This window comes from Fusarium subglutinans, assembly GCF_013396075.1.
Source record: "Fusarium subglutinans strain NRRL 66333 chromosome Unknown NRRL66333_c0000060, whole genome shotgun sequence".
NCBI lineage: Eukaryota > Fungi > Ascomycota > Sordariomycetes > Hypocreales > Nectriaceae > Fusarium > Fusarium subglutinans.
Window position 1 is genome coordinate 97,082 of NW_023502123.1, and position 27,597 is coordinate 124,678.

Here is a 27,597-nt window from a genome sequence, read left to right on the forward strand (position 1 = left end):
TTTAAAGACAACTCAACTCAATGAATTAAGCGTAACGCCTTTAACGACTCGACTCGACTTGACTCGTGTCTCAATTATAAAACTAGGCAAACCCCCTGCCAAGGATTTCTTTTCCGCCCTGCAGCTCCCTTTTGCCCATTCCATTTCAATTCATCTTGCTGTGTCTGTAATAAAATAAAACCCACCACCTTTTTGCATACGGCAAAAAGAGAAAAAACACATCTTCTGGTTTTAATTTGAATAAATGCTTTGTATGCTTTCGAAGAGAGTTTAAAAAAGAAACTTTAAAGCTTCACGCTCTATTTCCCCCTCGTCGAGTTTCCCGTAATGTTCGTTTCAGTTAATACATCCAAGAAGGGCATATGTTGATTAAAACAGCGCCTTTTTTAGAATACGGTGCCGTCGCTCTCGATAAGGATCGGGGGCTCCTTGGTATTAGGTCTGTTGATCTCGGCAATCTCACGGCCGCCCTGGAACGAGTTAGTGCTGTTTCGTGACTTTGCGGGATGTTGTTTGGTGGAATAAGACTTACCCTCCAGCTACCGGCCTCTAGCAACTGTGCCAAAGTCAATTCATTTCCACCCAGCTCTGTCTTCAGTGCCTTGTTGACCTCAACGCACAGCATATCGAGGAAACCGACTGTGACACCTCTCCACTCAACAATGACATCGTCGCTGGGCTCAAACATGGGCGCTACCTCGACACCCTTGGCGCCTGTCCGTTGCACCCACTCGCTGTAGTTCTGAAGACCCCTATCCAAATCATCCTTCCTCAAGTTCAAGACACCCATATCGACAAAAAGGCCACCGTTTCGGTACTCGGGCAGACCAGTGAGCAGCTCTGTTCCGGCAAAGTGCATCTTGAGGAGTTGTTGCATCGGTTGCATGAGCGAATAGGTGAGCCATTGGGTGAGCTTGTGGAAAGGAAGAATAGACTCCCAAGCAGCGGCGTTTGAGCTGTTGGGGAAAGCGGAAACCTTGGGGGATGCGCCAGGTTGAGGCATAGCCTGGCAGGGCCAAGCGTCGCCGAGAGAGACACCGTTGATCGCGGTTCGGTTTGCGGGCCAGATGGGAGCGAGACCAGTCATTAGGACGTTCCACAGGACGGGCAGGGGAACGATAAGCATAGACGAAGCTTGTGTTGAGGGGTGGCCGAGGAGATGGTCTAAAAAAGATTAGCTTTGTCGCGGGAGACCGTTAAAGTTACATACCGATTAAGCATCCAGGGCGACCCTCAAAGCCCCAGAAATCGTCCTTAGCGGCTAAAGCTTCTCCAAGGCGGACCAGAAGATCTGTGCGACCCTGAATGCCAGCCATTTCATTGCCAGGTTTTGATTGAAGACCAGCAGCGAGCTTCTCGACAGTGAGATTCTTGAGACCATCCTTGTCGACCTGGAATTTGTTGTTGGGGTTTCCAGAAAACAATCCCTGACGATATTAGCATCTTGTAATGCGACAGAAAATCTGTACTCACAGTCTTGAACATCTCCAAGCTGGCAACTGCGATACCCTCTGATCTTCTGTACACGCGACCATTTTCATTACTCTTGTATTGCCAGGAAGTGCCAGCTCCCGCATCTAGAAGCACGCTGACTAGGAAAAGGTCGATCAAACGTCGGCATCGCTCTGTGTTGTCCACATTGGTGGGCCAGGTTGAAAGAAGCTGAGCAATGCGATCTCGACCTCCGACGGCAAAGTGCTGGTATCTACCATGGCCGGGAATGCTGAGGAAGGGGGCATCATAGTCTCGCTACAAGCTGTTAGCTAGGAAATTGGCGATCTTCGTACTCACTCACTTTAATAATTCCTGTAACAAAAGTAACCACATCAGGAAACTTGCTCATATCCACATCAAAATGCTTCAACTCATTGCGCAGCGCCTTGTCAGTGACAATCTTGCTTCGCTCTCTCACAGCACCAAGACTTCGCAAGTAACCAGCAGGGTCGAGCTGGGGGTCCGGAGGTCGAGGGAGATCGATCTTTGGGAGTTTGACTGGAGACATTGGGCCACCGGGGGATGTACTGGTAGCTGAAGTTCGGTTGAGGGGGTTGCGGTTGGCGCCAGGAGCAGGGGATCTCAAGCTCGAAGAATGCGAGTTTACGCTCACATTGGATTGGGAGGTGTTGATGGCCTGGTCGCCCTTTGGCGTCTTGTCTTTGCGAGAAAACAGGCCCATCTTGACGGGCTCGTCGGAAATAACGGTTACACAGTTGTTGTACAGAATCGAGAAAATTCGTGTTTGTTGTATGTAGAAACTGATTCTGGGCTGATAGAAGACCAGACGAGAAAGCTGAGGCTTCGGGGAGGTGGGGCCTCTTAGAGCGATGGGACTGAACTGGACTGGACTGGACTGGACTGGACTGGACTGGACTGGAGGGGAAGGGTCCGTGAGTGAGAGTGGGCGCGCAGTCAATCAGAGGCGGACGGAAGAGGATTGAGAGCGGGACGAGCGTCTGCGGTGCGGCTGCGTCTTGGTCGTAGGTGCGTCGAGGATCGGAACGAAGCGAGAAATGATTCGATGGCTACAGCGCGGGATGCGCGGGCGTTGACCTCGTGTCTTTGATGCAAGGGAGCAAGCAATTGAGATCTGACAGGACCTGAATCAGCGTCTAACAAGTCTCTTTTCTGCTGCAGAAGCAAAAGAAGAAGAAGAAAAGCTATAATAAACGACAAAAACAGAAACGGTAGACAAGAGGGAAGGGGATGGGGGTAGGAAGCCGGGGCACAGCGCTTTTGAGGAACCCAAAGACGCCCAAGAGCCAGAATCAGACAGAGCCAGACCCAGCTAACTAAAACTAACAAGCCAAAAAGTCGAGTGAAGTGAACTGACTGACTGACCAGGGAGGCCCAGGCATCTCGGAACAGATGAGCAGAGGCAGTCAAAGTGTATCCACACCAGTACAAGGACCCTACCAGTGTCGAGCGAGTGGGAGAAAAAGAGGCGTCAGGGGGGGGAGACCCTCGACTCCTCTGCGGGGATTCGGGGGCTTGAAGGCTTGGAGCTAGACCCAACAGCGGCCCAAGCAATGGGCAAGTTGGAGGTGACCGAGCGTCGTTCGGGGCCCCTGAGTCCGTCGGCGATCGCACAGGGTACAAGGGATCCGCAGGGATGGTTAGAAGGATGCTCTGCCTAGCACTGCACCACAGTTAGTGGTCTCGGTGGTGGTTTTGGGGCTTTTGCACTGGTGAAATTCGACGGTTGCTGAGCTTGCTTAGGTCAACGGGCCTTATGAGTCAACGGGTTTCTGGTGTGTCTGTGGTTTCTCGGCGAGCAATTGAACTTTGCGGATTGTTCGCCGAGCCGCAAGTTCTTGGACCTGGTCGTTGTTGGTGATCTTGCTAGGTTCAAAACTGGGGAACAGTTATGAAGCGGCTCCGTTCATGTCGATTACCTTATGAATCGCGAAGATGCTCTTGGCAACACGGTCAAGCATTTTATGATGCAATGGCGCAAGTCGTAGAACGAGGCTGATTCGGGTTTGGCTTCAAGGGAGGTGAGGAAGAGGATAGTGTTCCGTAAGGAAGAACCTTGCTGCAGCTGCAGAATGGATGGGTTGGGATGTGATGTGTGCTGCTGCTAACTGACAGCCTTGCTGGAATTGCCAAACTCAGCTAGGTAGGCAGACTAACTAAGCTATTGGAGACGGCTCGTCTTGATTGACGGCGAGCCACAAGACGGAAATGAGATGGACGCAACGAGTCATGAAAGATTCATGACAGCCTGCTAAGCTAAAGCGCCTGGTACAGCACATTTGCATAACGTCGATGTTAGTGGGTGACGGACTGGCCAAGATCAAGCACTAACAAGGCGGGCTTGAAGACAGAAATTGTTGAGGCCGAGCACAATTAATCGACATTCGACAGACAATCAATCCCTCACTCACTGTAGGAATTGAATCTCGAAATAACCGCCGGGAAGAGGATCGGCACGAAGCGAGACAAGAAATAGCCAACGACAAAGTCGCATTGTATGTGAAAGTGAGACATTCTGGAATGGCAATCGCGCGTACGGGCTCAAACGAGATCAACTCCACAATGAACCGATAGAAGCAGCTAAAAAGGGGAAAAAAAAGAAAAAGAAAAAAGAAAGGTTCTCAACTGGCGGCGGCAGGCAACCAATTCGGTACCGGGTCTGTCTGCATCGTATCCCCAGGCTAAAGCGTGCCTACGTATTGGCGGTTTACGATAAACAACGCCAATCGGTCGGGACGTCAAGCGAAAAGAGGAAAGTGGCTTTTTTACTTCGAGAAGGGGAAATGACTTGACTTGACAAGCGGCAGAGGCTGTCGAATGAAAAGGGTATGCCAAGAGGGAAAATGATTCGAAAATATTGAAGAAGAAAAGAGAAAAAAGTAAAGAAGCAGTAAAGCAAACCTGCTAAATTTAGTGGTGATTCGATCTTGAGAATCAGAAGACGTCGAGGAAGGAACTACCTCATCCAACCAGACATGACTGAGATGAGACACGAGGCAAACGAGATATCAGCTTCGTGTTTGCTTCATCAATCGCTTGATTCAATCACTACAAGCCTCTACTGGAGCACGATGCTCGTTCTACGGATATTCATCTTCTTTCGGTCCCCCACTTCAATCTTACAACACATGGCAAGGGACGGAACCGCACGTGGCATCAGAGACAGCCACGGCCCCGAGAACTATTGAACCTTTTGAACAACAACATATGCAATGTGATTGTGATATAAACTCCTCTGGTGCAGAACAAGTCAACTTCAGAGTTCAGTTGATAATGACTCGATCGATTGAGCAATTTACGTCCTTTCACAGCATCCTATTTGGGCATACTAATGCTGCTAGATTTCCGAGTCAGCCTCAATCCCACCCACCCAAAGTCACTTCTCTGGGATATTCTATGCAAGTCTCCCAGGCACAATCACACTGTCACATTTGAACCCTTGTTCTTCCCCGGTGCATGATCCCTGTACAAATCTAGGTACGTTTCTTGCACATATCTCTAGACTCTCCTCTCAACCCTCTCTCCCTTCGTCCTATCTCACTATCCTCTGTGTACTCACTTGCGCTGACTCGAGTACCAGCAGCATTTTCTCAATGATCCACTAGCTCTTGTCGATCCCGTCTTCGAGATGCAAGCCAGGATCTTTGTGCAGATTGTCCGGTTCGCTGATCTACCAAAGCATTGACCACGCACCACGGCCCAGTGACAACCGCCGCGCGTGTGTGGTGCATTATTCGGTTTCCCAATAGCTTGCGGTCGGCCTGCCCTCTTTGGTCCCAAAAGGAACACCGGGGCTAGTCTTACGCTTGACAAGGGAGAGACAATTTACACTGGTAAATCACCCGGGACTAGTGACCACAAGTCAGGGGTAAACCTACTGCCCCTTAGGAGCAAGAAAACCTGGGACCTTGATCACAAGTGACAAAATAAGCCTTATGAGAAACCTACTAACCTTATGATGACTTACTCAAGATTATGGCGGTCTGCACAAATATTTTTGTCAGCTAGGATCAAGGTCCCAAGTTTTCTGACCTCCCCTGGCCTGGAATTGGACGCTCATAACGGCTTCTTCTTTCCATCAAGCTTCTGCTGACTCTCGCCCATAAAATGGACTCTTGTGCCTATTGGACGCCTGATAGTAATAGCACGGGCTATTAAGAGTCTGTGCGAACATGTCTTTTAATGTTGTGCATCGTCAATCCACGCCTCACCCGCACGCACGAGCATGATGGTTTATTAGTGACGTTACTTTCCACAGCACAACTTTATTTAAACAATATCAGAGTTTAAGCATGAATAATGAACAGAACTGCTTTTCTCACAGCTTGTCGACTCTTCAAAGGTTTCTCCCAAGGTCTCGCATCATCGTCGATCTAATCGATGAGTATCCACAGCTTCAACCCGACAAGCAAAAGAACCTTTCCTCACAACAATCACAGCAGAAAAAACAGAAGCTTGGTACCAAGAATGGCTCTGACCCTGGATATCATCGGGCCGGATCGTCTTCCCCCGGCGGACCCAAATCAAATTTGGTGCTTCACCGGGGGGTTATTCCGACTGCTCTTTTGAATCCCAGTCGTTTTGTTCCTGGCTAAACGAAGCGGAACCAGTCAACCGCAGGCTAGAGAAAGAAGGCCAAGGTTGCAGCCAGATTAGGGGGGATGGAATTTGGGAAATGGAAGCTCGGGAGAAGGGCTCACGAATGTGATGGCTAATGTGGAAAAGTGCCGCCTTTCACATTCCAGTCGACGGACAATATTAGCGAACCCAGAAACTCTCCAACGTCCAGGTTAACTCGTTCAGGAGATCTTTAAGCGATTACACGCTAACTAATGAATTGGGTCTTGGTAATGCACTCAATCTTGCATATCCATTCCGCACCATTTTTCACGATTGCCTCAATTCGGACGAAAGGGTGGCACGAACTTGGCCGATATCTACATACGTACAATGGCCGATATTACGGTGCATCCCCAATATCTCAGTAGCATTTTGCGTTGTTTTTCATCACTACTCATTCACCAGCTTTCACAAATCCCATGTCTCCCCAATAAAACCCACCCCCTGCCACCGGGAATCTTCCCCGAACGCTCCCTCGGTTCCGTCATTTCATTTCAGTTTCTCGTTAACAACGCCCTTTCTTCTTTTCTTCCCATCCATCCCACATGGCAACCTTTCCTCTTTGCTCCCCAGCTGGTAAACTCTCATTCAGCCTTTACTGGATATTGACCATGTGCGTGGCGTTGGGCTTTCTGCATTAGGTTCAACTAGGCTTGTCCTAGATACAAATCCGTGTCTGTGCCGTGCCCCAGACTGTGGACGGTTTTTGTCTTGCATGACTCTTGCGCTTTGATCTCCAGTTCACGCTGTGATGACCTGATCCTTATCCTACTGTCAGGACCATCTCTGTGCCCGGGTTGAGAACATGTGAAGGTTGGCTGAGACAAGTCATCGAGATGATGGAGAAAAGAGTGAGAGATACCGAAAAGAATACAGCTTTTTCTCAGGGTTCACGAGGCAGCAGTAACTCCCCCTGTCATTACCACGTTTTACCACACTCTGGGGACTCTTGACGCCGCAGAAGCGCATAAATCCCATCAACCCAAACCATGCATCTCCCAAAAAGAAACCATTTCCGAATATCATCCAACACGCCCCCATCCCATCCTCTGCACCATCTCCCACTTCCCATCCCTAGACCCAACGACTTTCTTCGAGAACAACTCACCAGGGGCAATCCCGGACCGTTTCAGCCATGGCCAGAAACAGACCTTCCCTCCGAAGATCCCCTTCGCTTCGTTGACCAGAGAGCCGGTAACCTAGGCTGTTCTCGTCATTTAAACTTTCTCGCTTGGGTTTCAGAATACGGGTTTTGTCCTGGCTAACGGCGGAGGTTTTTTTTTTTTTTTTGGGTGGGCATGTTTGCGACAGGAGAGCAACAGAAAACGGTAGCTGACTCGGTTGGGGATGACGATTGATTGCCTGAAACGCACTTGGAATGGCATGCTGGTGATGAGATAGATCGAAGCTTGTCTGTTTCCGGGTGAGGTTGGGCTGAAACTGAGGTCCTTTGTGAGTGGTGACAGTTCCGATGAGATTTAGTCTGGATGAACATGAATCGGCGATGATCGTTACGTCAACGATGTAATAGGAGATATCGCAAGTGTCCAAAATTGTCCAGTGCTTGCGCCTCGAGGACCAAGTTGGATAAAGAATGCGAGCCTAAACGGACTCGAGGCCTGCTGCCTGAACAGCATGAATGCTAAGCTTTGTCTCATCAGCAGCCACAAGCGGTTGAGCAGCTTAGCTGCTCGGAGGTGCTTATCAAGGGACACTCAACTGAAGATGGGTTTACGCGGCGTCGATATCTGAAACTACCTACCTTTGAGTTTGTGCACTGATAAGTGCCAGTAGTCTTTCAGCCTTATTCATGCCTTACACTAGTTCAGCTGAGATAGCATAACAACAACGTCACGACATGTACAAGGCATAAACGTCCAGTTGTGGCATTCAAATTAAGTTCACAAGTTGTGACTGTAACCTTTGCTCCGTCGGCAATGGGTTGCAGATAGAATGAATTGTGACTGTAGTTAACTGCCGAGTTGTTGCAACGAGCCGTGTTTGACGTTGCGTTTAAGCTCATGGATCATCAAACTTGCTGCCGCGTGTATAAGTCATGTTACCTGACGATATGTCCGTCGGACAGGGTCCAGGTGGGATTGCGAGAAGGGCAATCATGGAAATAACTGTAATCTGCGGACATGACCTTCAACTTCAGGCTCCACTGGGAACGTCCAACAGTTACTTTATGTGAGCCCAGAAATAGAAACTGAGGACATCTTTCTTGCCATGAATCTTGGCTCGGTTCATACAGCGCTGGAGTATGCTTAGGAGTCATGTTATTCTCAAATCATACTGCCTAAGCCATTTGAGATCGAGACTGGTTAGCACGCAACAATGATTTTGAGCTTATAAGAGTGGGTAAATGATTAAAAGATAAATTAGAGACTTAGAAGTAATCCGAGACATAGACTCGTGGCTGGTTCCGTTAATTTTCTCTTACCCTCAAACTTGTTAGAGTGGCTTGCTGTAGCGACGTGTCTCGGGTAGGTTCTGAATAGCCTCATCGGTTCAATGTAGGTTGAGACATAATTAGCATGCTACAGTTTCAGTTCCTAGAGTAAACGTAATTAACAAATTGTTTGTGTATGCTTTTACTGCCCATCGAGTAGGCTGTGTCCTCTAGACTTCTGAGTGTGGTGTATGAGACAGAATGCTGCAGGCCTAATTGGCTATAAACCACACCAACCAATGCTCAGCTCTTCAGCTGGTGTTGGTCACGCTCTTTTCTTGAGCCATTCATTCAAGAACTCGCAGTAAACTCTGGACTGTACAGAGACCGTATGAAGATGAGCTTCACGGTAGGCGGTATTGTGAAGCCTTCTTCTCTCAATCAGTAAATACTTACATTCTACCGAATAGAAGGGAAGAGTTGGCCGCCATCTCCAATTGAATACCATCACTCGTCATCTTCTGCTTCCAGCCTCACTGTCTTACTAGGTGGCGCTCTCCCAAGGCACATCAGCACAGCCTCATCAGGCTGTCAATTCGATCAGTGCCGCCCAACTTCTTATTTTCGTCTCCATTCACATCCCAATCATTTCAGGTCGAACAAGAAGCATCACCTACGAAATAGTTACATCACTTTCATCGCTGTCTGCGTGTAATTTCCACGATGTCAGGTCTAGAAATTCTTGGAGCGATCGCAAGCTCTATCGCTCTGGCGCAGGCTGTCCAAGGGACACTCAAGGCTGTCGACTTTCTACGCCAAAACTCGGATATGAAGGGGGAATGTAATAAACTGAGGAAGGAAGTAGGTTCGAGTAATTAACGTGGGAACAACTTGTGCTAAAAATGGCAGATCCTCATGATCGACTGCTTCATCATGCAGGCCAGAGAACAGACGGACCCGATGATGCCAGCGCAACGACTCCTTGGATCTTCAGAACACCCGCTAGTCTCCTTGACAATACAAGAGCTTGAAGAGATACTGGAAGAGCTTAATGAGATTGTGGAGAAGTACTCACGCTCTCGCAAAGTCCACAACCCGAAGAGATACACAGATAAGGTCAAGTGGTTATCAGATGCCGGCAAAATCGAGGAGCTTCGGGAGAGAGCTCAGGCTACAAAGTCCAATCTGCACATGGCCATCACATTTAGGGTCTCTTCCATGATAGATAGGGGGAATGTGCGACAAGAAGTGTGAGTTCCCAGGGTGTCGTCCGGTATCTAAACTGACACATTAACAGTCTCTTTCATCGTGTGACTCAACAGTTAACTTACTATACTCAAGAGACTCACAATCTCTCTCAGACTTTACCTAAACTACTCCAGGGACCCCAAATCATGCCGGAAAGTTCAGTCACAAGTTTACAACCATGGACGCAAGGCACCATGTTTCACAACCAGCCGGATCCGCCAGCAACGGAAGAGAACAGAACTGCCGAGGACTCGAAAATGTTCTCGAGCAACAATGCAGGTCATGGCCTTACCAATTTCCGGGAGGAGAGCTTCGTCAGCCTGTCATCAGTCCAACCACTGGGCACACGTTCATGTGGCTCGAAATGCCAATGTCGATGTCACCGAGGACGACGAGACCGCACTGGTGTATGGGCAGTCTCCCTCTTCTCTTCATGGCTCACTCGATATGATCACACCGACGACGCCAGTTCGCAAAGCAGATGCAGATGCAGGTCCAGCGCCGAGTTCGAATTTCGGCTCCCAAGGTGGCTATGGGCAGGTGTCCTTTCATTTCAGGCATCCCGAGGACCCAATATTAGCCTCTCCTTACGCCTATCCAGGGTTCTTGAATCTAAAGATGACTTATGGGTTACGATGGCAAACCCATCCTTGCTAGAAGCCCGCATTAGAGAGGGGATTGTATACTTTCCAGATGACACAGTTGGAAATGAGTGGCCTTTATTATCGGTAAGTGAACCAGGCGTGCGATAGCGTGATATTCTTGTTGATGAGATTTCCAGATGGCATTGTACAGTGAAAGCCCTGACTCTGTAGAAATTCTTCTCAAGCTTTGGGGAAATATATTGCCAAGTCAGAGGCTTCCGAGGTTCGTCTCGTTCAAAACAAATAGCATGCGATGGTACCACTAATTCCGGTTAGGAATATCGGATATGAACTTAAATCATATCATACTGAAGGTGACAGACCTGAAACGGACATGGTAATAGAAAAAACCTTGTCTTTCGTGCAAGACTGGGACGAGGTGAGCACAACTAAAGTTCACAAAGCGGCCGCAGGAGGAGGAGGAGTGTTGGACGCATTGCGGGAGCAACCATGGGCTATCGACGAACTCAACGAATATGGACAGGCCCCAATTCACGTCGCAATTGAAAAGAACAACTTGGAAGGACTCGAGCAACTGATCGCAGCCAATGCTGACGTCAACCGGCAAGATGCTGCGGGCTATACTCCCCTCATGTTAGCCGCTGATGATGCGAACGACACAATGTTACGGAAACTTTTGGAAAATAGCGAGTGCAAGAAGTGTATTAGTCAAGGCAATATGCAAGGTTTAACTGCGCTACACCTTGCTGCCAAATCAGGGTCCTCGGCCTGTGTCAGACTGCTACTCGAGGCTGGAGCGCCTGCATCGAAGACCGATGATTATGTTAGAACTCCAATGCACAACCTTGCTTGGGTAAGTCAAGAACATCAGCAGGAGATTCACGAGATCATAAAATTTCTACTAGATTATGGGGCAGACATTGAATCGAAAGATAATCTTGGTTTAACACCAATCTTATGGGCATGTCAAAAAGGCAATGTCCCGGTCTTGGGGGCTCTTGTTAGGGCAGGGGCATCACTTGGTGCCATCAATTTGAATCGGCAGGGCATTCTACATACAGTAGCTTGTTCTGACAACTTTGATGTTGTTCATTACCTTGCAAAACAAGATCTTGAGGAAATCGATCCGCAACTTCGAGACCTCCGCGTGGGCGACACTCCTCTTGGCAGCTTAAGGTGGATTTTCAATAAATACTTCTCGAATTTCCACACTATTCCAAGTCAAGAGCAACAAGGGGACTTCATCAGATTCTATTTCAAGTTGCTGATACGTAATTTGGAGCGTCACATGTCAACTCTTCGGGACATTCAAGAAGCAATACAAGATAGAGACTCAGAAGCCGCAAGAGAACTCCTCGATACACTGATCAAAAGAAATGAGGCCGGTTTCCGGCAGGGACTTGCTGGCTGGTATAGAGGACTGAAGTTTTATGTTTCAGATGGTCAGTGGGATAAGTTGAAGGAGGCTATATGCGAGGAATATGATGAAATTTCGGAAAAGACTGAAAGAGCGGTGATTGCGAAAGAGAAAACATTAGCGGATCCTGAGATGAAGGAATTTTTCTAAGACCAACCGAAACAATAAGATATCTTGTTATCAGGACACAAAGTAATAGATTGTATATTCTTTGCAAAATTAGCTATTTACAAATCATCTCTTCTCCGCGAGTTCCTCTGTCCTTGTCTGCTCATCATCTCCCTGACCATAAAGAACATGATCAGACAAGTCTTCGATCTTCAAGAAACACTTTCGGCCCTTGATAACCCAGAACCCAAGTCCAATGACCAACATGACTCCAAATACAACAATAGCAAAGTTCATGTCTCCAATTGCTGGGTTTGGTGACCCGGGGAAGAAGAAGAAAACAGTTGTGATGACGGTGTAGATGATGGAAATGATATTGAGTGCGGGTCCAAATCTTCCAAGGCCAAACTCTCCTCCCGCGGGTAACTTGTCTCGACCAACAGCCATCAAGACAGCAATAGGGATGGCGTATGAGATTGTCAGAGCAATGGTGCTGACACTCAAGATGGCCGAGAGGGTGGTGCTCGAGAAGAAGTACAAGAATCCAAGGATGTTGATGAAAGCTCCTTGGAGGATCAGAGAACGTGCAGGGACTTGCCAATAGGGGTCGACGTAGGCGAAGTAATCACCATACGGTAGACCGCGATCACGAGCAAAACTCCATGTCAATCTCGAAGCTGAAGTGAGAATTGACACGCCCTGACCAAATCCGTTGAAGGTGAAGAGGGCAATCAATACAGCACCTCCTTTGAGACCAACGACATTCTGAACAACCTCAATGAAAGGGAATCCAGAGGGAGCATCCAGGGTCGTAGCAAGGTCTTGGATGCAGAAGAGGCAAGCAACCAAGAAAATGAATCCTGAAATTGCGCCCATAACAATAGCCAAAACCATTGTTCTCGGGGCATTCCGTCGAGGCGCGGGGATTTCCTCAACCATATGAAGAACAGAATCGTATGCAGTGAGGGCATACGCAGACTGAACGAGTCCAAGGAACCATACAACGCCATCAGCCCAACCCGTTTCATTGATCCAAGTTCCAAAGACGAATTTCGGTGATTGGTACTCGAGTGTTGAGTTTGTTCCAACAAGGATGGGAAGGACGAGACAGAATGCGATGAAGAGGCCGACGAAGCCAACAGCGACAAAGTTGTTGAACCAGGGGAGGAACTTTTCGGATCGGCAGCCGACGTAGTTTACAAAGGTAAACAAGATGTTGATCCCAGTGTAGACCAGAAACATGACCCATCCGTTATTCATCCCCGTCCACTCCGGATCAAACATGAGTTTCATCGACAGCACAAACTCCGCCATGAATGCAATCTGCGAAGCAGAGAGACACCACCATCCAACAACACTGATAAACGCCGTCAAGTAACTCGCAAACCTGCCCCACGAAGTCTTCCAAAGCTTGCCGACCCAGAGCGCTTGTCCAAGAGCAGACGGCATGCTAGAGCACATTTCACCTAATGACATGGCGATACAGACATTGCAGAGTGTGACGAGAACAAGACCCCAGAGACAAGTAACTGGTCCGCCGTTCTGGATACCTGTTGCGAGGGATTGTGCGCAGACAGCCCATGTTCCGAGAATGCAGAAGGCTAGGGATAGCATGCTCAGGGTGCTGAATTTTCGGGAGAGTGCCTGCTCGTGCCCGAGGGCTGCGAGGTCGAGGGCATCGCGTTCGGCCTGGTTCATTTGTGTTGCTTTCTCCATGGTACGCCAGAGCTTGAGTCGATGGTCGGATGAGTGTAGTAGAAGGGTGTGATCATTCTCTGGCAGTGAAGTAAGTAAACTGTATAAAAGACGTATATCAAGTATGATATCGAACTCTCTGGTATTGAGATTGAAGTGATATACGGGACATCGGCGTCTTATATATCCATCACTTATCTTTTTACCCCAGACTCCAAAGTTACACCAGCCCGTGCGCTAGGAAACCTCCGTATAGAAACAACGTGCAAAGTATACACCTTTTTCAGTTTAGTGCAGGCGATCTGAAGGTTTCTGGGTGGGTTTCCAACTAGAGAATAGATCGCTTCCAGGGACTGCACGGGTGACTCGGCCGGTCGGTACCTTATCTAACGGTCGCATTACCTCATGGGTTTTTTTGGAGGGGAGCTGATAAGGATGGAAGTTGGAGATATTGGATCTAGAACGAGTCCATGGGGAATTGTTATTGGTTGTTAATTTACGAAGAGGTCAGCTATCGCTTTAACATTCCTAAGAGGGTAATGAGGGACAGAAAAGGGAGGGGTCGTCATCTGCAGAGTCTTGCGACTTGCTATTTATTATAGCTTCTTGTTTTTTTATCCCTTTGGAATGACTTGTGTGAATTCTCATTTCAAGAAAACGCAGGCGAGGGATGCAGAGAGGGAGAGGCGGTGGTATAAGGTTGAGGATGGGACGCCGTTCTTGATCATTTTGCCGTAGATTATTCCTGGCCTGCGTAAGACTTTGGAGGAGTTATAGCGAGAGGATCCAAGCAGATACCAGTAGGACCTCACCTCAGTCTTGTGTTGGAGAAAAGTACAAGTATGTATCTCTGGGCCGAGAATGATTGGCATTTGTAACTCGACGTCAAGATGTGTAAGAATTAGGAAATGTTTTTGACTAGTTTGTTCGTGCATTAGTATCTGCTTCTGAAGTCTGAGTTGGCCGACGTATAAGTTGTTGAGGCTGAGTACAACTGGTACAGCCCAGCCCACAGGGCTTATGCACTATAGCTAAAATGAACGTCAAGCATCAGTGTTCTCTATTCTCAAAACACAACCACCACAGAGAACCTCGCGATATCTTACAGTTGCAATCTCTTGACCCCGTGGGGAAGACCTCACGATGATCCCAAAAAGCAATCCATCACGTAAAAGAAACAAACTCCATCATCTTGATCGTGATAACAGCAAAAAAGCATGGACGTGAAAATTGGGCTTCGGCATTGACCAGGATCATCATCTCGGCCCACACACGTCAGAGATGGTGCTTGTACGGTTTAGGAAAGTTCGGGCGACGAGAGCGATAAGACGGGATCATTTGTTCTGTATCAATTTTTGGAATTATTTTGTTTGACTACATTGTCCCAAAGTTCAGGGTCCTTTTGATGCCCCCCCTTCTTCTCTTCTTTTTTTGGCAATCTGGTTCTCTGCTGCACTTTGAATCTGGTTGGATTAGTTGTGTTCAGAGGATATGAAGGTCAGATGGGTAACCTACTAAGCATAGTACACGGCCCCCTTCCTCCACGCTCTTCACCACGTACTCGACGCGGGTCCTTTCTTCCTTGGTTTCTGATTGACTGTGCATGTCACTGAAGTACCGACTCTTTACTTATGCAATGAGGTCGGCAACGTTCATGGGCATCTCGTCGATCTGGGTAGAGTAGTACACTAAAACGTTAGCTTCATCCATGGCCAGACGATACCAAGGACACTTACACTCAATGTCTCTCAGGATGCGCACATCTTCGGTGGTAACAAAGTTGATAGCAACACCCTTGCGACCAAACCGACCACTTCGACCAATGCGGTGGATGTAGTTCTCTCGGTTGCTAGGAAGGTCGTAGTTGATAACTAAACTGACCTGCTGAACGTCGATACCACGAGCCCACACATCAGTCGAGATGAGAACACGGCTGTTACCCTGTCGGAAATCCTGCATGATGCTGTCCCGTTCCTTCTGGGGCATGTCGCCGTGCATGCTGCTGACTGTAAAGTTCGCCTCGCGCATCTTGTCGGTGAGCCAGTCGACCTTGCGTCGGGTGTTGCAGAAGATGACGGCTTGCGTGATGGTGAGGGTGTCGTAGAGATCGCATAGCGTGTCGAATTTCCAGTCCTCCTTCTCCACGGCGATGAAGTACTGCTTGAGACCTTCGAGGGTCAGTTCGTCACGCTTGACGAGAATGCGAACGGGATCGGTCATGAATTTGGTCGTCATGTCGAGAACGTCGTATGGGAGGGTGGCGCTGACGACCACGACTTGAGTGGCAGGGGGGAGGTATCGGTACACATCGTAGATCTGCTCGCGGAATCCCTTGTTAAGAAGCTCATCGGCCTCATCGAGGACCAGCATCTTGATGTGTCTGGTGCGCAAGTGTCGTCGTCGAATCATATCGGCCACACGGCCTGGGGTGCCTGAGACAATGTGTTGACCGTAGTCGAGCTTGCGGATATCCTCGCCAACGTTTGTGCCTCCAATGCAAGCGTGGCATTGCACGTTCATGTAGTCGCCCAGAGCCATCACAACGGACTGGATCTGAGTAGCCAACTCTCGTGTCGGTGACAGAACAAGAGCTTGTGTCTCCCGCACCGCGGTATCGATGACCTGCAGCATACTGATGGAAAAGGTAGCTGTCTTTCCGGTACCAGACTGCGCCTGAGCAATAGTGTCGCGACCCTTGCAGACCTGAACGATGGCTCGAGACTGAACAGCAGAAGGCGACTCGTATCCGTAAGCGTAGATTCCACGAAGCAAGTTCTCTGCCAAAACATTAGCTACATCACAGAACTGAGCCTCACGACATACCCTTCAGCGACATCGATTCGAAAGTAGGATGGACCGTAACCTCCTTGGAGGTGGAAAATTCCATCCTCTCCTCGGCCTTTCGATCAATTCCTCCAGCGCTTTCAGCCATGATTTCGTATGTTGTTGATGGATATTTGTGAGGTGAAGAATTACGCTTTCGCGATGAAGTTGGGGCTTTTTCTGGTATCAAAGTTTTGGTCTGCAACTTTTAGAGCAAAGACGTAACTCGGGGCGCGCGCCGGATATACTTCGGTCGAGAATCGCGCGCCTGAACGCCACTGGAACTCGCGACAGGCTCCGTAATTTTTTAAGCATCAAGCTCATCTCAACTTTTTATCATCTTCATTCTGTTGAAGATCATTGTATTTTCAATTTGTGATACCCGCGAGAGCTTTTCTACACAAGTTTCGCAAAGATGCTCGTTCTCGAAGAGCAGCGCTACATCCATGAGGATCTTGAGCGTCTGGAACAAGGTATCGCTGATCGCATTCGCGATGAGCCCAGACATGTGAGTAGCTCAAAACGCTTGTTGAAGCGTCCACTGACTTTGCAGATCCGTGATCGCCTCAACAGAGATCATGAGATTTCTCAATTATTAGATCAGATCCAGGTTCAGTCGAAAAACCTCCTCGACATCTACAAAGACGAAAACGGTGTCCGGGCGCAAGAGATTCAGCAGATTGGTACAGGCGACCCTTTCGCGGAGTTCTACAAGCAGCTCAAAGGTGTTCGTGAACATCACGAGAGATACCCGTACGAACAAGCAGAAAACTCGGAGCAGCGATATCAGATCAAGAAATCAGATGGAGAGCCGCTACCATCTATTGTCGACTCTCTATTTTCTGGAGAGGAAGCATATGGACGATTTTTCGATCTTAACATCTGCCACGAGGCCTACCTCAATCTTCCCAACGTTCGACGACTCACATATCTGCAATATCTTGAGAACTTTGACAGCTTTGCACCTGGACATGGCGGAGTCACACGAGCCAACAAATTGACGGATCAGTACTTCAAGTATGTTGGACAACTAGCAGAGTATCTCGAGAGCTTTATGCGACGAACACGACCGCTGGAAAACGTGGACAAGGTGCTTGCGTCGTTTGACCAAGAGTTCGAGACGGCATGGGACAAGGATGAGATTCAGGGCTGGGAGAAGGACTCGCATTCAACAAACGCCACTGCAAAGGAGACCAGCACAGCAGAAGCTGTATGGTGTGAGGATTGCGGAAAGGAGTTCAAGAACGAAAACGTCTACAAGAACCATCTCACAGGGCGAAAACACATCAAGGCAGCCGAGCAGCGAAAACAACGGCAAGAGCAAGACTCGCCAGCCAACGGCGCAACTGGGACCGTCTCAGCGACACGACTAAAGGAGCGCGCGGTGGCCGAACGAGAGCACAGAGTGAAGCGCCTAGCCAGCGCCATGAGCACCGAGCGAAGCGACACCAGAGTCAATGTCGAGCGCAAGCAAGGCATGACCGAACGCGAACGCGCCCAAGAACTCGACAACTTCTTCAATGCCGAGGACACATCCCAAGAAGTCCAAGACGACGGCGAGGGCGAAGACGAAGACGGTGAGGAGCGAATCTACAACCCCCTCAAACTGCCCCTCGCATGGGACGGCAAGCCAATCCCCTTCTGGCTGTACCGCCTTCACGGACTCGGTGTCGAGTTCCCCTGCGAGATCTGCGGAAACTTTGTATACATGGGTCGACGAGCCTTCGACAAGCACTTTAATGAAGCGCGACATATCTATGGTCTTAAGTGTCTGGGCATCACCAATACGACGTTGTTCCGCGATATTACCCACATTGAGGAGGCGATGCAGTTGTGGGACAAGATCCAGAAGGAAAAGAAGCGTACAAAGGTTGATGAAGGGAGTGTAGTCCAGATGGAGGATGGGGAGGGCAATGTCATGCCTGAGAAGGTTTACTTGGATTTGCAGAAGCAGGGATTGTTGTAGATGTATTTGTATCTTATGGTAAACTACGAGACCGGAGTCTCAACAATAATTCATGGCATTTAACGCGATCATGATGGCTTGTCTCATTACTCGTGATGAAAGGGGTCAAGGCATCATGACTTGATTAGTCATGACTCCATCGCCCCTCCAACTCACGCTCACACCAAGTAAACATCACCACCAATTCCATCATCAACAATCATGTCACAGCTCTCAAGACCTATACCAGCCCTTTACGCCGTATACGTGCTCCGTTCAACAAAGCGCCATGCATCAATATACATAGGCTCAACGCCCCATCCCCCAAGACGTCTGAACCAGCACAATGGTATAGCACGAGGTGGTGCAGTACGCACCGCAAAAGACACATTACGGCCATGGGAGGTTATGATACTTATAACTGGGTTCCCAAGTTCGATTGCTGCCCTGAAATTTGAGTGCGTCAAAATCGCAGTGTGTGAAGTTTTTTGGCTGACTGAGTTTTCACAGGTGGGCTCTAACGAACCCTCATTTAACGACACATATCTCAACAGAGGAACGCATAACAACAAGGGCACCTCGGAAAAAGGGACAACGGAAGTCCCGGAAGCCTATCCACAGTCTGAGATCTGTGGTATCGAATCTTCACTTGCTCGTTGGCGTGTCGAGTTTTGCACGCTGGCCACTTACCCTGCACTTCTTTGTACCAGAGCCAAAGAGAGCTTGGGATAATTGGCTAAAGGCCAAGGAGACAACACCTCGGGAGGGTATCAAAATCACCGAAGACTATGAACCAGATGAAGGGTCAAATGGGACCAAATCTGTTGAGCCCTGGGGTATTCACGCCCTGCCACTGGATTATGCGCCCATTAAGCCATACGTCGAGAAGGCACACAACGTCGTGAAATTTGAACGAGAAGGAAACTGTGTCCATTGCCACGAAGCACTCGAGTCAGGAAAAGGATTTCAGCCAATGTGTCCTCACGACGGATGCGAAGCAATGGGTCATCTCGACTGCTGGTCAAAACACGCTCTCAAAGGAGAACCCAAGGAGATATTGCTTCCCTTGTCATGCACATGTCTAAGTTGTGGCGGCAAGATAAACTGGAGCGACATGATGAAGGAGTTGACTCTTCGTGTAAGGGGACCGAAGGAGGTTGCGAAATTACTCAAGAAGAAACGGCGGACCAAGAAGGAGATTGCGGCTGAAGCTGAAGCTGAGGAGAATATTTGAAGATGGCTTGTTTTTTGCTTTTGGCGTTAATATGAAGATACCCGCTCTGCATTTCGTCAAATTATTGTCAATGCTCAAGATTATAGATGTGAGCATGCTTTTGATCAATCGTCGACTCCAGCTTGATAGCCAGTCGTCATGATGGTAGTGCAGAGAAAGTTTAAGCCTTCGAATTACGGTGTTGCTGTCATTATTTTTTTGAAGCATCAACCCAAGAAGCAAGAAAACCTGGAGCCTTGAAGCTGAATACCAATATTGGCTCAGCGGAAGGCCTTCTAAGTTATTGCAGAATCCACTAGAGTCTTTTTGTCATTCAGAACTGAGGTCCCAAGTATCTTGCTCCAGGCACTCTGTTTGAAGCCTAAGCGGATGCAATAAAACTTAGGACCTCTATTCTAGGTGACAAAAAGCCTTGGGTAAACTTAGCATAATTTAGTATATATTTATAGGATCTTTGACTAAGTATTCTTAGCACCTCAATTTAACGTCAGAAGTTTTCTTGCACCACCCAACTCATCGTGCGCCCCGGTTCCCCACGCAATGATGCTGACCAGGACCCCAGCGTTTGTGCTGAACGTCATCTCATCGTGATTGGCTCGTAAGCGGTCCATTATTAACGAATCCCTGTTCATTGAGAGTTCGATATCAGATTGGATTTTTTCTGGGCCCGCCTTTTGTCTCTGTGGCCGTCAGACTTTTAGGGGCATGCCATCGCTATTGAGCGGGACAAAAGGCAGCCACACAACTGGACAAGGAATATGATGATGCCAGTCAGCGCGTGACTGGTTTCAATGTCACCCATGCCCTGCCGCATTCGGATACCTCCTTCTCCATGACGACGTGGCCGTAAGATCAATATTTTCTCGTCTGTCAGACTTGTCCCCTTCGCATTGATCGTGATATTGATGCTGAATGTGTCGGGTCACAAGCTGGCGATGCTCAATGGATACCAATATGCCTCATAAGGCTGTGGAATTCTCCCTGAATTTAGCGGTTGCGTCGCAAATGTGTTGGTTAGAGTTTCGACTAGGCCCAGGCGCTACATTGACCGCGTGCCGACAAAGGGTCTCTTGAGCCGACATCTTCTTTGTTCTTGACATTGGATGCTACTTTTGTGGACATTGACGATGTGATTCTCGGTAATGGGGGCACCGGCCGGATGTCGTCGCTAGTGGGTCCGCCACATGAGTTTTCGGGGCCCTGTATCAGGACGGCGTTTTTGAGCGCTGAAACAGCCAACAGAGTCTTGATTGGGAAGAAAAGGCATCGTTGGAACGCGATATAGTTGGTGATATAAAAAGAATGATACGATGGGCATTTTAGAGCCGTAGTTGTCCAGAAAATCCACAGCAATTCTTGTACTTGCTGGTCCGAACCCACCGGCCCTGCCTCCGTACAGTCAGTGACAGAGAAGGCGGCGGGTACTTGTGCCTGGCGCCAGAATCGTGCCAAACAGAAGTACCTCCCTGCCCGTCCAGTCCACTTTAGTCTTTGGCGTGCACTTACCAGGAACCTCCTGCCGCACCCTGGCCTGGGCTTCCTTCCCTTCACACCCTCGTCCCTTGTCCCTTCTGGGTTCCCTTTGTGTGTCTAGGTACCGTCCGTCCTTCGTCGCTCGCTCGCGCCTCCAAGATCTGGGATTCCCTCGACCCATTCCCACCTTCCCAACTTCCGTTCCCACTCACACCCTTCGCCCTCCTCTCCTTCCTCACTCTTAATTCTTCCATTCAGCATCAACAGTCCCTATCAGAGTGGCTGACTGGTTGTTTCAAGCCATTACCACGACATACATCAACTTCGGGTACTTGATTCGAAAGTCACGATAACTTCTGTGTGTTTTGCACAGCCGGCCTTTTTTATATCCACTTACTCGTGAGTATATCCCGTGTTAGTTGGAGATACTTCCTCGTACTCCCTTCCATGGTATCAATCAAGTACAACTCACCACTAACATGAGAACCCAGGTGCGAAGCTCGACTATACATCGCCTTTCTAGTCATCATTCACACTTGGTCCCTCGTCGCGATTGAGACCTTGTAGCCTGCGATGCTGGTGAATTATTGACGACGGCCTGCCCGAGTATGAAGTCGATGTACGCCGCGTAATCGTAACGCTCGACCGATCCCAATCCGTTCTTCCCTATTAGTCGCCGCTCAACGCATCGTCGCCCGCTCCAACCATGGTGTCAGTGCCAACTATTGGCGCCGCGGCTCCTGCAGCCACCCACAGCACGAATGCAAGCACGCGAAGCTCACCCAGTACTCCCGCTGGCACCTCATCGAAACCGAAACCCAAGGTGAATTCTAATGGATATCACCCGATCAATCCACAGACACCTCTCAGCTCCCTCACGAGCGCTCCGCTGGATCTTACCTCCGTCGAACGTCGCGGACAGCCCACAGCAGTCAGGGAGCCAGTCGTCAAGCAGAGCCGTCCTCATGGTCTACAAGAAGCACCGACCTACCGCCCAACAGAAGAGGAATGGAAAGATCCTTTCGAATACATGCGGAAAATCACACCGGAAGCAAAGAACTTTGGCATCTGCAAGATCATTCCACCGGATTCCTGGAATCCAGACTTTGCTATTGATACCGAGGTGCGACAATTGGCGCATTCCCAGCGCGTTCAAGCTATCAATGTGCGATAGCTGTTGGTGATTCGTGCTAATTATTTAGAAATTCCATTTTAGAACCCGAAAACAAGAGCTGAACTCGGTGGAAGGGAGTATGTGTTACTCATTTTGACATTATCGCACTCGGCTCACACGTTGCAGGTACACGTGCCAACCTCACATATCTTGATGGCCTCTCAAAATTCCACAAGCAACATGGCACCAATCTACATCGCTTACCGTACGTGGACAAGAAACCGCTTGATCTTTATAGATTAAAGAAAGCTGTCGAGTCGCGGGGCGGCTTTGAGAAGGTTTGTAAGCATAAGAAATGGGCAGAAATTGGTCGCGATTTGGGCTATAGTGGGAAGATCATGTCGTCTCTTTCGACGTCACTTAAAAACTCTTATCAACGATGGCTTTGCCCATACGAGGAGTACCTCCGACTCGCGAAACCTGGAGTTCACCAACAGCTGGAACAAGAGTATGGCGGGCCATTAACCCCGAGTCCTGCGCAAACTCCAGCCAAGCGATCAAATGCCAACACACCCCTCAGCATCCGTGGTGATTCCCCAGCGCGCAATGCTTCCGACGCACTCCAGGCCAATATCATCGGAGTGAAGAGGGAAACGGATGGCGACACGCCCATGCCCGATGCCATACCCTCTCAAGCTCCAACATCTGGTGGATTCACAGCAGTCAACTCGGGCGGGTTTACTCCCGCGAATGCTGGCTTCACAAGCGTCAATCGCAGTGTGACCAGTGAGCCAAAAAGCTTCACCCCTGACCCTAAGAGATTTGACAGCCCTGCCTCTTCAACAAAGAATACACCAGACAATCGAGCTTCCAGTCTAAAAGAAACAGCATTGAAGCGTCAGCTAAGCTGCGAAAGCTCATCTGAACCAGCCAGAAAGGACACCGATATCGAGGACCCTGAAGCGGCTAGCGGCCGGCGCAGCAAGCGACTCAAGAAGGGTGAGTGATGACTCTTGGATTTCTCTTCCCTGCTGTCAATCCACGTTGTCGCAACGCATAGCATTTCCGTTTCCGACATGAGGACCATACGCAGGGATTTTAGCTACGATGACCGATCCCGCTTTTCATTGGCTCCATGATCATGGACTAACATTTCTGTCGTAGATGCTGTCCCCACTGTGGCTGGATCGCACATGACGCCATTCCGTCCTTCAGTGCCCAGGATTCCGCGAGAAGAGCCACCACCGCCAGGCGAGGTAAGTCAAATCACTCTCAAAGGGGGATAAGCTGACTTTGTAGAAATGCGAAACTTGTGGTAATGGTGAGGATTCTGGTTCCCTACTGATTTGCGAGTCTTGCGACCATTCCTACCACCCAGCATGCCTCGACCCGCCTCTGAAACGAAAGCCGGATAACGAATGGAACTGCGCACGATGTCTGGTCGGAGATGGCCAGTTCGGATTCGAGGAGGGAGGTCTTTACTCGCTAAAGCAGTTCCAGCAAAAGGCAAACGACTTCAAGCAGGGTTACTTTGAGAAGAAGATGCCGTTCGACCACGAGCTCAACTGCCATCGACCTGTCACCGAGGAGGATGTTGAGACTGAGTTTTGGAGATTGGTTGCCGACCTGGAAGAGACGGTTGAGGTCGAGTACGGCGCTGACATCCATTGCACAACTCACGGCTCAGGATTCCCGACCGCAGAACGACACCCTCAAAACCCGTATGCGACTGATCCTTGGAACCTCAACGTTCTTCCGTTCCATCCCGAGAGTCTGTTTAGACATATTAAATCCGATATCTCTGGCATGACAGTTCCCTGGGTCTATGTCGGCATGATCTTCTCTACATTCTGCTGGCACAATGAGGATCACTATGCCTACTCTGCCAACTACCAGCACCTCGGCGCAACCAAGACTTGGTACGGTATCCCAGGGGAGGACGCTGAAAAGTTCGAGAACGCCATGAAGGAAGCTGTCCCAGAGTTATTCGAAACACAACCGGATCTGCTCTTCCAGCTTGTCACACTCTTGACCCCCGAACAATTGAAGAAGGCCGGAGTTCGTGTATACGCTCTGGACCAAAGAGCTGGCCAACTTGTGATCACTTTCCCGCAGGCTTACCATGCCGGATTCAACCATGGATTCAACTTCAACGAGGCTGTCAACTTTGCGCCACAAGACTGGGAACCTTTTGGACTGGCTGGTGTTGAGCGATTGCAACTCTTCCGAAGGCAACCGTGCTTCTCTCACGACGAGCTTCTCTGGACCGCTGCAGAAAGTGCTGCAACAGGCTTAACCATCCAAACCGCGAAATGGCTGGCACCCGCCCTCGCTCGTATACACAAGCGAGAGCTGCATCAAAGGGAACAATTTGTCGCAAGGCATCTCGAAATAGCACCTCATCACTGTAAAATTGGAGGAGGCAACGAAGATACATGTTCTTTGACACTTAAGATAGAAGACGAAGATGTCCAAGACGAAGACGAGCAGTGCTGCAGTTATTGCAAGGCTTTCTCGTACCTCTCGCGCTTCAAGTGCCTCCAGTCGGGCAAGGTGCTGTGTCTGCTTCACGCAGGCTATCACGCCTGCTGTAATCTGCCCGAGCAAGCTCGATTCCAAGGCGAAGGACACGTCCTTTTCTTTAGAAAAGCGGACGAAGACATGGAATCGATCTACCGCAAGGTGATGGACAAAGCACAGACTCCCGAGCATTGGGAGGAAAAGTACGACAAGCTACTTGAAGAAGAGGCAAGGCCGTCGCTCAAATCACTCCGTGCACTTCTTCACGAAGGCGAGCGCATTCCTTACCCTCTCCCGTCATTTCCCGTCCTTCAGGATTTCGTTAATCGATGCAATGATTGGGTGGGCGAGGCAACAAACTTCATCGTGAGAAAGCAGCAAAACCGACACAAGAATGACAAGGCCTGGCAATCGAGCATGCGAAAGTCGATCGGCAACTCTGAGCAGGACCAAAAAGAGAGGGAGGCTCGGAATGTGTCAAACATCTATCGGCTTCTCGATGAAGCCGAGCACATTGGCTTTGACTGTCCAGAGATATTCCAGTTGCAAGAGCGCGCCGAGGCCGTTAAACAATTCCAGACCACTGCAGCGCAGGCTTTGAGGAACACCTCCACCTTGTCACAGAAGACGGTCAAGGAACTCCTCGAAGAAGGGCGCGGCTTTAACGTGGACATCCCTGAGGTTGACCAATTGATGAAGGTGCTGGAGCAGTCAGAGTGGAACGAGAAAGCCTTCGCTAACCGAGGAGTGTACATGACTCTTCAGGAGGTCCAGGATCTTATTGAAGAAGGATGCAAGCTTGGCATTCCAACCTATAACGACCATTTGACCTTTTATCGCGACCAGATGCACGCTGGGCAGCAGTGGGAGAAGAAAGCCAAGGAGCTCATTGTTGCTGAGTTTGTCCACTACCCACAGCTTGAAGCACTGTCGCGTCAAGTGCAGATCAACGTGCTTCCCGTTTCACAAGAGACTCTGAGCGCAGTTGATCAAATCCTTCACAAACAACGCGAAGCCCAGCGCCAGATCGTTTCATTGCTGGACCGGTGTCGGCTCCCCGACTTGCATGACCGACCCAAGTATTCCGAAGTCGTAGAGATCCAGAAGAAATTGGAAGACCTCAACTCGAAACCAGATGGAACTCTCGAACTTGAAAACGAACGCAAGCGTCATGAGGATTGGATGCGAAAAGGCAAGAAACTCTTCGGTAAATCCAACGCCCCTTTGCATATCCTCAAGAGTCATCTTGAGTATGTGCTAGAGCGCAACATGGATTGCTTCGACATTGAAAACGACACGCCTCGAATGCCTGGGGAGCCGGTTTCAAGAGAGGTCAGCCCTGAGCAAGGATCCAGCAAATGGGACGAAAGTCGATCCCGACAAGTCTTTTGCATCTGCAGAAGGGTTGAGGCGGGAATGATGATTGAGTGCGAAATGTGCCACGAATGGTAAGTTGTCACGAGAATGTTGTATACGCTACTAACACCGCTAGGTATCACTATAAATGTCTCAAGATTGCCCGCGGCAAGGTCAAGGAGGACGATAAATATACTTGTCCGATCTGTGACTGGCGGATGAAGATTCCCCGAGATGCTTCGCGACCGAAGCTGGAGGAGCTGCTGGCCCTCGCGGAGGAAATGGCATTATTGCCCTTCCAACCTGAGGAAGAGGAGGTTCTCAACAAAATCATCGACAATGCACAGAATTTCCGAAACCATATTGCCAACTATTGCAATCCGTTATTGTCTACGGAAGCCGAGGCAGAGACGCAACGATTTTATCTGCGCAAGATTGAAGGGGCGGAGGTCTTGCTCACATACGAGACCAATTTCTTCCGCCAGGAACTCCATAAATGGTGCCCTGTGGCCCCCGAGGCTCCACCGATCCAGGAGCAGTCCAGAAGCACACGAAAACCGCGACCGACAAAACTGCAGAAGATGTTGGTTGAGTACGGCGTTGACAATCCTGACGACCTGCCCGAGCACGCCCGAGGAAAGGCGAACAGTCTGCGCCGGAAGGCAGCCAACGCTGAAGCCGCGGCAGCCGCGGCGTCGCATCCTATGGGTGGAATCGGATCTGGGTATGGAGGGTCGGGATATTACGCACGTTCCGGTGAAGCTGGCAGCCCCAACAGCCACGGAGAGCGTCGCGAATCGCAGTCTTCAGGCCATTCAAGAACCAATTCGGTAAGCCTGGGCAATGGCATGCATGCTGGACCCCTGGGAGCTGGCGGCCCGCAGCTGGTGGTTGACTACTCGTCAATGTCTCTGGAGGACAGAATTCTTCAAGGTCACGACGATGGCCTCAACTTCCAAACCGACGCTGAGAAGAGCAAAGCTTTGGAGATTCTCGCGAGGACCGAATTGGGCAGAAAACAAGCCGAGGCCATGTGGGGACCCAACGTATGGGGAACTGGACATGGCTCTATCGAGAGGCGCGTATCTAATCCGATAGACGAAGAATTGATCAAGGAGGAAGAAGGCAACGTGGACCAAATGTTCAAGGAGATGACGAACCAAGACGAAGATGACGAGAAAAAGATGGATGCCGGGGGAGATGTCACCATGACCACAGCGTCCTTGGAAAAGGAGAGAAATGGGATGGATGCTCTTCTAGACGGGGAATGAGTTTGCAGGGGATGATGGCGTTTTCGTTCGGTTTAAAAATACCAAGAAGGAAAAGGAGTCAGGTCGGGTCGGGTGGGTTATGCCATTTGGTGTTTGTTTTTGTTGTTGAGCCAATTTTGTTTGTACGAGATCCATACAAGGGCGTCTGAGATGAGCGATTCGAGAATACCACGCCACGCACATGAGATGAGGTTGTACTGGTTTTCAGACCAGGCTATGTTACATAGGTAAACAATGGGCAGCTACGTTACGTTATTAATGAGATGATTTTCATTCCAAACTATAAACATGGATGGTTATGAT

General features: G+C 49.4%; 7 protein-coding genes across 7 annotated transcripts; 4 read left to right on the top strand and 3 right to left on the bottom strand.

Moving 5' to 3' along the window:
• Positions 1–386: 386 nt before the first annotated feature.
• FSUBG_5945 (urg3) lies at positions 387–2,176 on the bottom strand (the record flags this gene model as incomplete). Its single annotated transcript, XM_036684095.1, has 5 exons — positions 387–470; positions 533–1,164; positions 1,211–1,427; positions 1,474–1,749; positions 1,796–2,176. The coding sequence occupies 5 exons, from the start codon at positions 2,174–2,176 to the stop codon at positions 387–389; spliced, it is 1,590 nt and encodes a 529-aa protein (XP_036538517.1).
• A 7,032-nt stretch (positions 2,177–9,208) lies between these two features.
• On the top strand, positions 9,209–11,905 carry FSUBG_5946 (endocytosis ankyrin repeat Nuc-2; the record flags this gene model as incomplete). The annotated part of the gene is made up of 5 exons (XM_036684096.1): positions 9,209–9,346; positions 9,395–9,735; positions 9,783–10,461; positions 10,515–10,600; positions 10,654–11,905. The coding sequence occupies 5 exons, from the start codon at positions 9,209–9,211 to the stop codon at positions 11,903–11,905; spliced, it is 2,496 nt and encodes an 831-aa protein (XP_036538518.1).
• Positions 11,906–11,989: 84 nt separating this feature from the next.
• FSUBG_5947 (HNM1-choline permease) lies at positions 11,990–13,579 on the bottom strand (the record flags this gene model as incomplete). Its single annotated transcript, XM_036684097.1, has 1 exon — positions 11,990–13,579. The coding sequence occupies one exon, from the start codon at positions 13,577–13,579 to the stop codon at positions 11,990–11,992; it is 1,590 nt and encodes a 529-aa protein (XP_036538519.1).
• Positions 13,580–15,187: 1,608 nt separating this feature from the next.
• Positions 15,188–16,490, bottom strand: FSUBG_5948 (translation initiation factor eIF-4A; the record flags this gene model as incomplete). Its single annotated transcript, XM_036684098.1, has 3 exons — positions 15,188–15,246; positions 15,295–16,335; positions 16,382–16,490. The coding sequence occupies 3 exons, from the start codon at positions 16,488–16,490 to the stop codon at positions 15,188–15,190; spliced, it is 1,209 nt and encodes a 402-aa protein (XP_036538520.1).
• A 306-nt stretch (positions 16,491–16,796) lies between these two features.
• FSUBG_5949 (RNA splicing factor PRP9) lies at positions 16,797–18,347 on the top strand (the record flags this gene model as incomplete). Its single annotated transcript, XM_036684099.1, has 1 exon — positions 16,797–18,347. One exon carries the CDS (start codon positions 16,797–16,799, stop codon positions 18,345–18,347), a length of 1,551 nt encoding a protein of 516 aa, XP_036538521.1.
• A 201-nt stretch (positions 18,348–18,548) lies between these two features.
• FSUBG_5950 (structure-specific endonuclease subunit SLX1) lies at positions 18,549–19,560 on the top strand (the record flags this gene model as incomplete). The annotated part of the gene is made up of 2 exons (XM_036684101.1): positions 18,549–18,784; positions 18,837–19,560. The coding sequence occupies 2 exons, from the start codon at positions 18,549–18,551 to the stop codon at positions 19,558–19,560; spliced, it is 960 nt and encodes a 319-aa protein (XP_036538522.1).
• A 2,179-nt stretch (positions 19,561–21,739) lies between these two features.
• FSUBG_5951 (histone demethylase JARID1) lies at positions 21,740–27,294 on the top strand (the record flags this gene model as incomplete). The annotated part of the gene is made up of 6 exons (XM_036684102.1): positions 21,740–22,198; positions 22,250–22,284; positions 22,446–23,146; positions 23,312–23,403; positions 23,447–26,115; positions 26,160–27,294. The coding sequence occupies 6 exons, from the start codon at positions 21,740–21,742 to the stop codon at positions 27,292–27,294; spliced, it is 5,091 nt and encodes a 1,696-aa protein (XP_036538523.1).
• Between the last annotated feature and the right edge of the window lie 303 nt (positions 27,295–27,597).